Raw genomic sequence first — 13,419 nt, 5'->3', positions numbered from 1 at the left:
AGGTCAGTTATGTTTTAATTTATAGTGTGACATTATCTGACCTATATTAACAGCTTCCTTGTTATTTTACTATTTGTTTATTTTATAGCATTTGTAGGCTACTCCATAACATAAAGGTCGCTGGACAGCTTACACTATGTTTGTATAAATACATACATACATGCATACATACATACATACAAAATCCCCAAATAGTGGAGTAGGAGAGCTGAAAATAATGCCAATATATTTCACTCCTAGCAACCAATGTGCCCCTTTGGCTTCAGATAGTATGTGGGTAAAAGAGTCTAAAAAGCCCAGGACACAAATTTTCACAGCCCTCTAGCAGTTATGGTGGCTCAGTTATATATTTAGCATTAACTCTGGAAGTGTATACTTGATTCTGACCAAACTAAGCCTCCTGGCTCTATCCCTATAGAAAGAGGAAGAAGCTTAAAGAAGACCGGCTGGTGGGCAGCTTTTGGAGCTGGGTATCAACTGCCTTCTGCCATGGCCTCCAGTATCTACGCTTTATATTAAATTGCTCATACAGACATTGAAGAATAATGAAGCACCAGGACAGCATTTTTTGCAACCTGAATCCTTTAAAATGTAGACTGGTGGGCTTCACTTCTGGCAGGCCTATTCACCTATATAAATAACACAGGCTGTGTTCCAAAAGGCTGGAATCTTAGTTTAATAGTTCTGATATTTTAAGAAAGGTAATGGGCAAGACCCTGGGAATTACAGACTAATTAGACTGATTGATATCCCAGCTAAAATTTATGCTAAGTATCATCTGCAAAAAATTAGAGGACTGGGCAGAAGAAAATGCCTTCCTAGCCAACCAAAAGGCAGGTGTTAAGAAAGGAATATATACTACACATAATTGTTATGCTGAAAGCACCATAACCTAGGCAACAAAGAAGACTTCCTGAAAAGAGCACCCAACAGCTGAAAAAAATCCCTCTCTTGAGCAGCTACACCCCATACCTCATTTGATGGGGGCAGTTGGAGAAGCACCTCTGCAGATAAATTTATGGTCTGGGTAGCCTTTGGGGTGCAACAAAGCCCTTTGTCTGAACTGACACAAGTATCCAGTAAATGGGCATAGCTGTAATGGAGCACAAAGAGGTTTGTGACAACTTCACACTATAGGAAGGCAAGCAGGGCAGGGCTATTAGCCAAACAACAAGCCATACAATCTCCCAGACAGACCCATGCATCCCTGATCTCACTGCTGCCCTGCCTCGTCTACTTGCACTGCAAAGACATCACTGTCCGAAGAGTGGCTCCACGGCTCCACCCAGGCTGCAGCTGCTCCCAGACATGCTGTTTTACAAAATTTCAATTGCTGGGGTGGTCAAAATATGTTTAAGGGGCTTAAGGCAGTCAGTTCCAGTCACAGCAACAGTTACATAATATTGAACTGTGTTAGCAGTTATGTGTGAACTTTCTACACATGGTGTGTGGCAATAGTGTTTGTTAGCACCATAATACCATCAACCATTCAGTCTACTGTAAGCTCAGTTGTCAACAAAGAGCAGCTCGTTCAATCAAGCCTTTAAAATAGAAGCCAGCATGAAAGGACTTGGAAACAGCTCACCTTGCACCCATGGGAAGTAATAAAGAATGAACAGGGATACAAACGCCAACTGCAGTCATGAAAATCACTTATTGCCAAAATGGCTGTATCAACTTTAGTATAGCTATTCCAAAAGGAAAAGTGCCAAAGCATAAAAACCTTGGTCTTACATTAATGTCTTTTTGCAGCTGCTGCAAACAGGTGATATTTGCCAAATAAGCCATTTGCACAGCCAGAAAGTTCCAAATACACATAACTTAAAACACTTTTAATTGACGGCTACTTTGCAATTCATTGTGGTCAAGAAAACACAGTACAATGCTAAAGAATGAATAAATTATTGGACATCAGTTGGGACTAACATGTTGGATGTTACACACAGCAAGATTTTTCTAAGGTGCTTGATTAATTTTACTAGGAAAGCTTTGTCTTGAAGGCAGAAATGAAAAAAGGTAGATTTTCTAAATTTTACATTACATCTCGAATATAATTTTTTCATTCGAATATAATTTCTTCATGCTGCCATGAAGTTCCTCAGGCAAGAAGTAAAACAGATACAGATAATTTGTTTTTAGAATATTTACATGAATATTTGAGGACACAGAAAGTTTATCCAGCAAATATTTTTGCACTGCCAGGAGAAAAAAAATGTTAAGTGATGAAGAGATAGAATACAGAGGGCAGCGGTTATACTCATGCAGCAATAGGTCCAATAACTTTCAAATAAACGTGTGACCCAACAACTGCTGTCCAACATTGGCAAATAGAGAACCCCACTGTTTATTCTTTGATACTGTTGGGAACTCTTCATTTTCAGAAATCAATATAACTAGAATATTCATTTGAAAGCTTAGAGTTCTTTTAATTTAGTTTTCCACCAAGTTAGGTAAACGTTGCTCAAATAATTGTGTTAATATACAGAGGCAATACTAAACACAAAAGTCCATTCTCATTACTGTGAAAAAACCTACTTGGCCTCTGTCTTCACCCAAGAGGAAAAAAGAAACAGAGGAAACATGATAGCTATTTTCAAATTTCTGAAGGTCTGTCTCGTGGGAAATGGAGTAAGCTTATTTCCTCCTGCTCTGGAAGGTAGGACCCAAACCGATGCCTTCAAGTTACTAGAAAGGAGATTCCAACTAAACATCAGGATGAACTTTCTGAAATTAGGAGCAGTTCAACAGCAAAACAGACTCCTTTCCCTGGAGGTTTTAAGCAGAGGTTGCAGGGCCATCTATCATGTATAATCTAGCTAAGATTGCGGCATTGCAGGGGATTGGACTAGATGACCCTCAGGGTCCCTTCTATCTCTACAATTCTATGAAATAAAAGTTGAAAAACCATTTAGTATTCATACTGGACCATAAAATGTAGACTCCAGACCATCTATACAATCTCATGTAACAAGATGCTGAGACTTGAAGTGTGAGAATGGAATGAATTGGATGTTTCACAGCTGAATGCAAAATGCAATGCAGATGTGTACATGCATGCGCTATTCCTTGTCCAGTATGGAAATGTGCACATGGCGGCTGCTTGTGTTCACATATATACCCTGCTACATGGGTAGGAATGAAATAATTTGTTTCCAATGTGATAAAATTGTCTCCTTCTTGTCTGCCTTTCATTTACTCTTTGAGACAACTACTATAAATTTCATTTCAAGATTCCTTTGAGCCATTAGTTTCCAATGCAGGTCACTGGTCACTTATGTTACTTCAACCTCAACCACTCTAGTCATCATCCCTTATGTACTTTCACATATATGCCAATGCCAGGTTTTAGTGGGCTCTTGGGGAAGATGCTCTGTATGGGTACCACCTCCTCCACACTATCTATCACTACCGCTGATTCATTTGCCTTCTTCCTTTGCGTCCAATTTGTACAACCACCCAGAAGACAGCATGTCAAGTGGTGAATGCTGCACTGTCTTCTAAATCTTGCCACTGCTTGTCTGCTCCGAGACAGTAGGTGAACAGGCAATGATAGGGGGCTGCAGGGTTCATCAGTGGTCCTCCTGCTGTGGTAGAGACCCAACAATGCCTACTCCTGTTGGCCTTGGTTCTCACAGAAGTTTAAAATTGGATGCAAGAGTGGAGGCTAATAAGCTAACCCCCTGTCCTAACCTGTTTTCCTATCCTGACACTTAATTGATAGTACTGTTTGTAACTTTTTGACAATATTTCAATTACACCTAATTATACTACTGTATAATAAGGTATTGATTTACATGGCCAATGTCATCGCTTTTCAGCAGCTCTTCAGTAGTTTGTCTGCATTGATTATTGAACAAACACCCATCCCATAACCTTTCATTCTTTCTGCATGATCTTTCTTCCTACCAAGCCATTGCTGCAGGGTACTGAAAGAACTTACTATAAAAGTAATTATCCACATTTAGCTGCATTTTCAAGCCTTTTCACCAGTCTGAAAAGTTCTTCCTCACTTTCTTCTATTGGGAATTTAACAGCAATTGATGACATACCTTGATTAGGGAAAGTGCACTGAACTGTATCAACAACCTTTTAAGTAGAGATCATGTCAACCAGACAAAGCTGTAAACTAAATGTAAGCTAAACATCACTAAAATCTAACCACTGCTCACCATCATTTTGCCAATCACTAAGTCAACAACTGAAATGGTTATTCTGAAGCAGAAGCAATGTAGTATCAAAAGGTAAAGGAAGGGAAGCTGCCCTGAAAAAATAACATTATTTGTGTATGGGGAAAAACATTCTCACGAAAGTATTATGACCGTGAGTTCCAGCTGAAACAACCAAGTTCCATTATACTGTCAACTATCTGTCAACTATCATTCATCTGCAGCATTTGTTATAAATGGGAAACAAACTGGAAGGGCTGAGGTAGATCAATGTTTCACCAAGTTGTAAACCTAGGTCACATTTAAGAGGAAGTAGAACCATTTCTTTATCTTCTGTCTGCAGAGTGATATTATCAGTACAAGAGTCAAGCACCAGGGCCCTTCTATCTTACATGCCTCCTTGCCACCCTCATTTTATTAATAAAATGTATTTTATTTTATTATTTTATTAATAAAATATAACCTAACCTAAATTGGCTGGTACCCTAGCCTTTTCACAGAGAAACTAATACTGGAGGCTGAAGCAGAAACGAATCCTATTTTCATTCTTTCTAGAAGTAGAGACCTAGCTTTTCTGATACATGTATATTAGGCAGGCTCAAGGTTTACAAAAAAAATGACTTACCTAGACTATAAAGAGTGTGCAGTAGAATATCTGGGAATGAAGCCAAAGCTCAGACCCCTATGCATCTTACTTGCTATGAAAAAAAATTATCCTCACTCATAAGGCACTACAACTAAATAAGCAGCTTAAGCTCGTTTTAAGGCCCCTTGCTCTGTTGAACAGACCTAGTTAAAAGTTGTACAGTCCAGGGGTCAAATACTGAGGAGCAAAATTAGTTTCAGGCTTGGTATCAAAATCTGTCTTGATTTTGAAAGCAGAAAACGATCTAATTTTTGAAAGGTCAGATAAATATACGTATATGAGAAGTACGAGGTTCTTACACACTGGCTGAGTTTGTATTTAACACTAATCCTGGGGCAAGGAATTTGTACCTTTTACATAAATAAACATTGCTGGAATCCAGCTCCTAGCAGCCTCAGCTGGCATGGCCAAAAGTCCTGGATAGCGGAAATTGCAATCCTGTTGCATCAATAGGGCCACAGGTTCCCCATCCTGTGCTAAATCATGGTTTAGTGATATGTGAGTGGAACCTTGCCTGCTCTAGGCCTCATGTGGTTTTCTCCTCTCTCCTCCTGGAGGTGTAATTTGGAAGTTTCCCTTAACCACAGCTCACTGATGTATCTGAATTGAGGATTGCGGCTTATCACTAACTATGGTTCGGTTCAAAACAATCCCCATTATAATTTCAAACTGTGACTTGTGGAACTGAACATAGTTTCTGATAAACCACATTTCCAGAATGTAAACAACAAGCAGGTATGGTTAGGGGAAAGGGAAAGCTTCCAAACTCCTTCTCCCAGCCATATGACTGGAGGAGAGAGAATGTCACCCCAGCTTAGAGACTGAACTTGTTCACATACCACTAAAGCAGGCTTCCTCAACCTCGGCCCTCCAGATGTTTTTTGGCCTACAACTCCCATGATCCCTAGCTAGCAGGACCAGTGGTCAGGGATGATGGGAATTGTAGTCTCAAAACATCTGGAGGACCGAGGTTGAGGAAGCCTGGACTAAACCATTGTTTAGCATTAAAACAAACATGGCCACTGGATACATAACAAGCCATGCTTTGTGTTTAGCTTTGTACAAAGATGAGCAGTAATATATCTCAACATAGCACACCTGCTCCTCTCCTCCCCTTGTACATTAGATGAGAAGATAAAAAGCTTATTTTACCTTTAAGGCAGCTCTACTAATTACCAGCACATCATTGTTCACCCTGAAAAACAGGGTTCTCAGATGAAAATAAACCCTTGATATGGGATCTCGTTTGAGGCAAACAATGGTTTACCATTAATTAGAAGCAAAGGCTTCTAATTTGCTCACTGTGTGCATGGGATAAAAGGAGAAGGGAGTGCATGAGTCACAGGCTTGCTGCTGTTTATTCCCAATCTTAAAAGCTATATTTGGAAGACTGGTTACAAGTGGATGTGTCTAGCATCGGATTTAAAACCAGATTTAAAAAAAACAGAAGAAAAATGACCAGCTTGAAGCCTCACAGAATGATAAATTTGTTATTATATGTGTCGTAAGAAACCCGAAGGTGCTTTACTAGATCTACTACATAAAAGTCTAAAGCAAAATCTGAAGTTTGCTATGAACAAAGGTATTTCTTCCTTGAACAAACTGGAGAAACTGGGGCTGCAAAAGTTATGAATCAGCAATTTCTATGTGACTTCTACAGCCTATGTCCAATCAACCAGTTTCAGTTTTCACTCTCATACATTTCCATCAGTCATAGCCTTACACGTATTCCTAAAACCCACAATTGCCTTCTTAGGGAGATGTGTTATGAAAAGGAAATGTGTTACTCTCAAAGGTAAGAAAGTGCTGGAAAACACAGTTAACTAAATATACTACAAGTTACCAGGGGTGAGTGGAATGTAGCTTTATGAAATTGAAGGACAAGCTAGTGAAGGAGGGTGCTGTATGCTTTTCCATCTGTAAGGTAAGCTTTTATCGGGTGCTTGAAGAATGAGAAAAGAGCAGCTATCAAAGAAGTGTGTGAAGACTTACCGACATCCTCTGAAGCAAGTAAATAATGTGGACCATTTACAACATGGGATGTATAATGTTAGTAACCTTGGTGTTTTCTGTCAAATCAGCAGCATTCTTGTGCAGTAAAAAATAGCAGAAACTCATGTATTAGGTATTGATTTAATTCCAGGAAATATGGGAGATTCAAGAAAACAGTTTCCCCCATTAATCCTCCACGTTATTTAACACGGCTGTTGCAATATTACAACCCTATTGCTACATTTTATTTACATAAAATAGCATTCTGCTTTGGAACTGCAAAATATTTTACTCATAAGCATCTAAGACGGACACATTGTTGCTAAGTACTGGAAAAGTTTCCTTTCTGCACCCTCACTATGTGAGGTTGCGTCTAATATATATTTCTAAAATGCACTTTCAAAAAAGAATGACTGATGATATTCTTGTAAAGAAGCTGATAAAATGGGGACTGGGCAAGATAACTGCTAGGGTGGATTTGTAGCTGGTTGGATGGCCATCTACAGTGGTGCCTTGCAAGACGAAATTAATCCGTTCCGCGAGTCTCTTCGTCTTGCGGTTTTTTCGTCTTGCAAAGCACAGCTATTAGCGGCTTAGTGGCTTAGCGGCTATTAGCGGCTTAGCAGCTTAGCGGCTATTAACGGCTTAGCAGCTTTAAGAAAAAGGAAACAAACTCGCAAGAACTCATAGAAGCAAGCCCATAGGGAAATTCGTCTTGCGGAACGACTCTTTCGTCTAGCGAGTTTTTCGTCTTGCGAGGCATTCGTCTTGCGGGGCACCACTGTATCATGTATGATCTAGTTGAGTTTCCTGCATTGCAGGGATCTAAAGGCTCCTCAGGGTCCCTTCCAACTCTATGATTCCACAATCCTAAATTATATTATTCAGCATCCTTACAGGGTAGACTTTGGTAATATGGTGCCCTGAACGAAGCAGTGGGCTCTGCAGGAGAAGTTCAAAGCTGTCTACCTGGAGGTGGCAGGAGCGGCAGGGAGGAAGAGGAAGAGAAGGAAGGCGAAGGAAGCAATGACTGGAGCTGCACCAGCACCAACCACAGGTATGTCTTGGGTCTCCTCCTCAGCTCAACACCCTGCTCAGAGTAACCGCCTGCACCACCCTGAATCTGGTGCTGAAGCTAATGTTTCTCTATCCCATAGTCCCACACACTTTTCCTTTTTAAATTCAGGTCTTTCTCACATCTTCAGTGTTTAAGAGGCAATATATTCTTCATCAGAATTTATCCAACGTATTCCTCCCTGTTTTTGCTACTATTTTATTTAACATTCTCAACTTGTAATAGTTGTCTGTGTGTTCACAGTTGAGAGGGTTGCAAAGATCTTCTAGCACTAAATGAAGACAGGATAATATAGACACAAGCCTTTTTTGCCTTTCCTTAAAACCGTCTAAGCTTTTATGCTTATGAGCTGAACAACGGAGTCCTTTCCACTAGATTCTATATAATATAAGTATTCTTGTCTTATATCCCCATTTAAAACAAGCATTATTCATTGCCACTAATTCCGACAGATCATTTTAGCTCCTTTCTCCCTGACATCTTTAACTAAACTCCTATTATTAATTATCTCCCATTATCCTTCATCAGCTACTTGAACCATTTCAAAGTAGCTCCTGAAGTTTAGCTACCTCAAAACACACGCCAGCTGAAGTCCATAAAATGTAAAGGGAAGGGAAGAGATTAAAAGTTCTGGTACTTTCCCTAACTATATTCCTTTACCAGTCCCAATCAGCTATCAAGAGGCAGGAACAGGCCTCACTGTTCACTTTGCACCATATAATTGAATGCGCACTTTAAAGAAATATTTTTATGAATTGCCCTGTCCCAGGTTCTGCTTAAGTTATACTCAAATGTGATGGAATATTGGCAATGGGATTTGATATAGATAAAATCGTTTTCTTCCCCTCATCTCTAAATTCAATTGCCCTCAATCTGTCAAACTTCCATGTCTGCAAGGATTAATCATATAGCACCATACATTTCCTTTTGCGCTCATCATTATTTTTATATTTTCATCAATTTCCACAAAAGCTTTCTGAAATTGAAATTTATTCTTCAAAAAAAACATATGTATAAAGCATTCATCTGAAAGCCAGACATAGCTTAGAGCATTTGTATCATTTATCATCACATTCAAGGAAGCTGGCAACTCATGTAAGTTATCGTGTGTCACTTCAGGACTGGAGATAAATGTCATACCCAGACTAGACTTTCAGATGTTCCCATGTATACATTTTCTAAATAATTTTTCATTTGTTGTGTTGTAAATGAATACTTTCTGGCAGAATATTTACTGTGTTTAAACTGCCTTTGTTATACTTGTCTTCTTAGCTGAAAGTGACCTGGCAGTTCTTGATATGAAGGGTGAGTATACCCAAATTATCACTTATTAGGAACTCAAGCCACCTTAGCCATTTAAAAGGTTGTGGTATTATTTTGATGTATTTAGAAATGCCTCACATTTCTTTCCATGAAGTAGTCATTCTTTTCAAAAAATGCTACTTTGCTGAGCTTCAAGCCAATTTAGGCTCAGTCATGGCTGCTGAATTGGAAAGCTTGTAGATGATCTCAAATATACCAAGTAGAAGTGCAATGATCTTCACATTTCATGGACTATGAAGAAAAAGTGCCAGCCATCTTTACCCACACGCTGCTTTGCTTTGTTTCTTTATGTCCTAAGAGCTTCTGACTAGTCCTGAGCACAGCAGATTCATGCTGCATGAGCAGATATTAGGAAGAGAATGAAGAGCAGAGATTGCTGCATGCCATATAGATCCCTGGGGCTCGAGCAAGCGAGTGATGCTACTCCCATCCTGCAAGTAGAATCTACAATCTCAGGAAGGGGCAAGCTAATATTTGGAGAAAATTCCTGCAGTTTCCCCTCAAGAAGTCTGACAGCATACTTCCAGAAGTATGGGATGCCCCCAGAAACTGCAGGGGAAATTAATGGGAAGGGCATAACCAAAGGATTGTGATTCATGTCCCTACTTTTGTTATGTCAACACTGAGGGTGGGTTAGGTCCAATGATCCCACTAGCACAGTTGCAGGCCCTCCAAAACAGCATGAGAGGTAGCATAGGGGAGTGGAGGGGGAGAATAATATTGCAGATACTGCCTCCTCCCTATCTGTATCCATTTGTAGGAACCTCCAACAGAACAAAGGTCTTGAATTCAAAAAGGGTCCCATTTGTGAATAGAGGGGCACCACTGGATCCAATACAGAATGATAAATGTACAGTGGTACCTCGGGTTACAGACGCTTCAGGTTACAGACTCCACTAACCCAGAAATAGTACCTCGGGTTAAGAACTTTGCTTCAGGATGAGAACAGAAATTGGGCTCCGGCGGCGCGGCAGCAGCAGGAGGCCCCATTAGCTAAAGTGGTGCTTCAGGTTAAGAACAGTGTCAGGTTAAGAACGGACCTCCAGAACGAATTAAGTTCTTAATCCGAGGTACCACTTTATTAGGAAAACCTACCAGATCATATTCTGCTGTGCCTTTAAAGCAGGGGGTGGGCAACCTGTTTGCTGTCAAGGGCAACTTTATGCAGGGCAGTGGGTCGGGGGTCGCATGGCTGAGTGGAGCAGAAGCCAGTGAAGGGCATGGCCAAAATCAAAAGTGAGTTGGACACCTGTTTTTTAGTTTTGTGCAATTCTGTTCCCTATCCCCCTCCCCACCCAGTGGACGGATAGAACACTCTTCCCAGAGGTCTGACTTAATTTTATGCAGAAGGCTTCTGAAATTAGGCTAAAGATTGCACATCCCTATCTTAAAGTATACAGCAGACAGGCTTTTGTTTACAATCTATTTTTAGAACTTTATCTTTTACTCCCAAGCTCAAAAAATTAATTGTAGAATTCAAACCTATAATAATACACTTCTAATATTATCTTTATTAGCAATATTCTGAACTTATTTACAAGATATTTTCCATTAATTTCATTTTAAGACAGCTTTAATTTACTGCTCACCAAAACTCTAAGTGAACATTTTTTGGGGGGGTGTCACCCCTAAATATAGGAATAAAACAAGTACTTACGTTGCTAAGTATTCTGTCATTTGGCATTACACTATTGAAATCAATCTTAATACAGCTACAGATATGTTTACCATATTCCTAGCATACAAGTTAGTACATAGAATGGTCAAATTACAGGGCTGCATTATTACGATTATAACAAGAAACATAAAGATTTTTTTGTGCACAAGAATATAGAGACTTTCAGTTATTTCTTTCCCCAATGAAATGAGCATAGTAGAATAATAGTGCAGTTCATTATTTCATTGAAAGTTGCTTTAAAATTTGCAGTGCACATTAGATTTTCGTTGTGCTCTATCATTAACCATTCATTTATCACTGCCTTACATTGACACCTGGTGGAAGAGGCTGGGAATGTAACACATTTCCCAACATCAGTTGAATGAGCATTATAAACAAACTTTGAACACTTCAAATGACAACTGAAACCAACAGTGTATAATTTAAAATGCTATTTCTTTCTCCCTAGAAAATGATCGTTTTGAACAAAAAATGTATCCAGTAATTCCAGGCTGTTAGACACTTCTGAGTGATAAATATACCATCAATTCCCATTCATAAAATAAAATTTCCTTTTGCTGCTTCACGAGCTAAGTTAGCAAGATAAATGCATCACTACTGACATCTGTTCTACGTGGGCAATTTCTTCTAGTATCTTAGTACTACTACAAAGTTGGCTTCTCTGCTTGTGCCGAGTGACTGATGTGATAAGAAAATAAACTGTGTATGTGTGTGTTGCTGCTGCTGCTGCTGATTCAAAATAAGGAAAAGACATCCACCAGTTCTCCAATAACCCGCCGAAAGATAAATCCTTGTGTTTCCTCCTGCTCCCACTCTGTCCTTTCTAGCTAGGTTGGTTGTATGAGAAATGGCTCAAGAATGGACTTACAGAGTGAGACTCTTACCTTGAAAGTTAACCAACTTTAATGATTTCTCCTCGTATCTCAAAGTTAAAGATTAGCAAGCACTTTCGAGCAGTTCCACTACAGCAAAAGTTCTGCAACCACACAGAATCTACAACTCATAGCAGTAGATGTTTACATTACTGTCATGAGTACTAGGCCACCTTGGGCTTCTGAATGGAAAAGCAGCATATACATTTTATGAAATATGGACATTTTACCGTTTTCCTATCTAATTCTTCAATAGAAAAAACAATGTAACACAATAGAAGCTCCACTGGTTGCAGATCTGCAGAAAGCAGGTGCTACCTTAAACTTTTGTGAATTGAAATATGAACTGACTGATATTTTAAAACACACTGGGGGTCTGTACTGAACAGCTCTTACACTAACCTTTTAACTGATCTTTTTAAGAAGCAGCATTTCTAACAGCATCTTCCCAACTGTGGCTAAAAATAATGAAACCAAGAAAGTATCCATTTCAGTAACTATAATTAATATTTCCCAAGAAAATATTTCTAGTGCCTAACCACACTAAGTCATACTTGCGTTTCTAAATAGATCGATAGATAGATAGATAGATAGATAGATAGACAGATAGATAGATAGATAGAGATATTCATCCAATTTGTTAGTGCAAGGAAAGAAAGAAAGAAACAATAGTTTAACTTTCCAGTTTTTACTTACCTTGCAAAGCTTCTGATAACGTGGGGAAGAAACTGCCATTCTCTGCAAGCGATGCAACAATACCACAACTTTCTGCAGCGATGTTCTCACCACCGCCATCATTTTAAGTTTGCCACACTTCTGAAGACACCTCAAAATTTGCATTATAAATGAAGAACAACTATCATTTCCTCTTGGTCACTGGACAACGATTTGCCAGCTCTCTGAGCATGCTCGCTTCTAGGGCAGCTTTTCCGAGTGACAGACTCAAAGGCAAAGGCAGTTAGCATAGTGTTAAAGTGTCTCTTCTTTCAAAAAGCCAAATACACACAAAAACAAAAGCTTGCCGGCATCCTCGAAGCCTGCATTTGCCCAGCAGATCCAGGGGGAAATGCCTGCTCCCAAATGGGGAGAGTGAACTACATACCACCGAAGGTTTATGAATTGACAGCACCGAGCTGCAGAAACAAAGCAGAATTCCTCGGGGAAGACATAATCACAACAGTTCTCCTTTTGAATATGCCTCATAGGAAGAAAGAGAGCAGCGTTCCTTCCCTCACTCTGGAGAAAGATGCTCTCGCGCTCGCACTAGAAGCAGCTCTGGCAGAGCTGTGGAGCAAGTGAATAATACAGTGTGCTATAAATCTTATGAGAAGAGCAGAGGGATACCTGCCCTAATTATATCAGCCATACGTTAAAGGCTAATAAATCACATAGCGACAGCTCTCAAAAGCTAGATTATCTTGCACAAAAGGAAGACCTGCAGGGGGCAAACCCTATCCTGTGAAGATTCTCTTAAAGCTCATTCATCTCCAGAGCTCCAAAAGGAATCGTTCTACGTGTAGAAGTACCAATGTTATTATGGTGAAAAATCCAATTAGAACCTTTCCTGCATAGGTCCATTTGAAGAATAAGGCAACTAGGTATGATTTTAGCAAGATAATATTTTAGTTATTGATTACTCACCCTCCTGCTCCCTCCCCCTGGGCAGG

The 13,419-nt window shown here is 39.6% G+C and overlaps 1 protein-coding gene across 4 annotated transcripts in view; it reads right to left on the bottom strand.

Annotated features, from left to right (window-relative positions):
- UTRN (utrophin) overlaps nt 1-13,419 on the bottom strand; it is a gene marked incomplete at its 3' end in the record, with an annotated part of 327,288 nt that overhangs the window by 152,221 nt on the left and 161,648 nt on the right. The window contains exon 1 of one of the 4 annotated variants that reach the window (XM_080998527.1): nt 12,449-13,011. The exons of the other annotated variants lie outside the window; for them this stretch is intronic. Coding sequence (XP_080854653.1) covers nt 12,449-12,592 — 144 coding nt within the window. The 5' untranslated portion in view covers nt 12,593-13,011. Of the gene's footprint in view, nt 1-12,448; nt 13,012-13,419 lie in introns of those variants that run through there. 4 annotated transcript variants of the gene reach the window in all.

This window comes from Podarcis pityusensis (assembly GCF_964106645.2).
Source record: "Podarcis pityusensis genome assembly, chromosome: 3".
Taxonomy (NCBI): Eukaryota; Metazoa; Chordata; class Lepidosauria; order Squamata; family Lacertidae; genus Podarcis; species Podarcis pityusensis.
The sequence above is the reverse complement of the archived record's forward strand: the minus strand, read 5'-3'. Positions and strand labels throughout refer to the sequence as shown.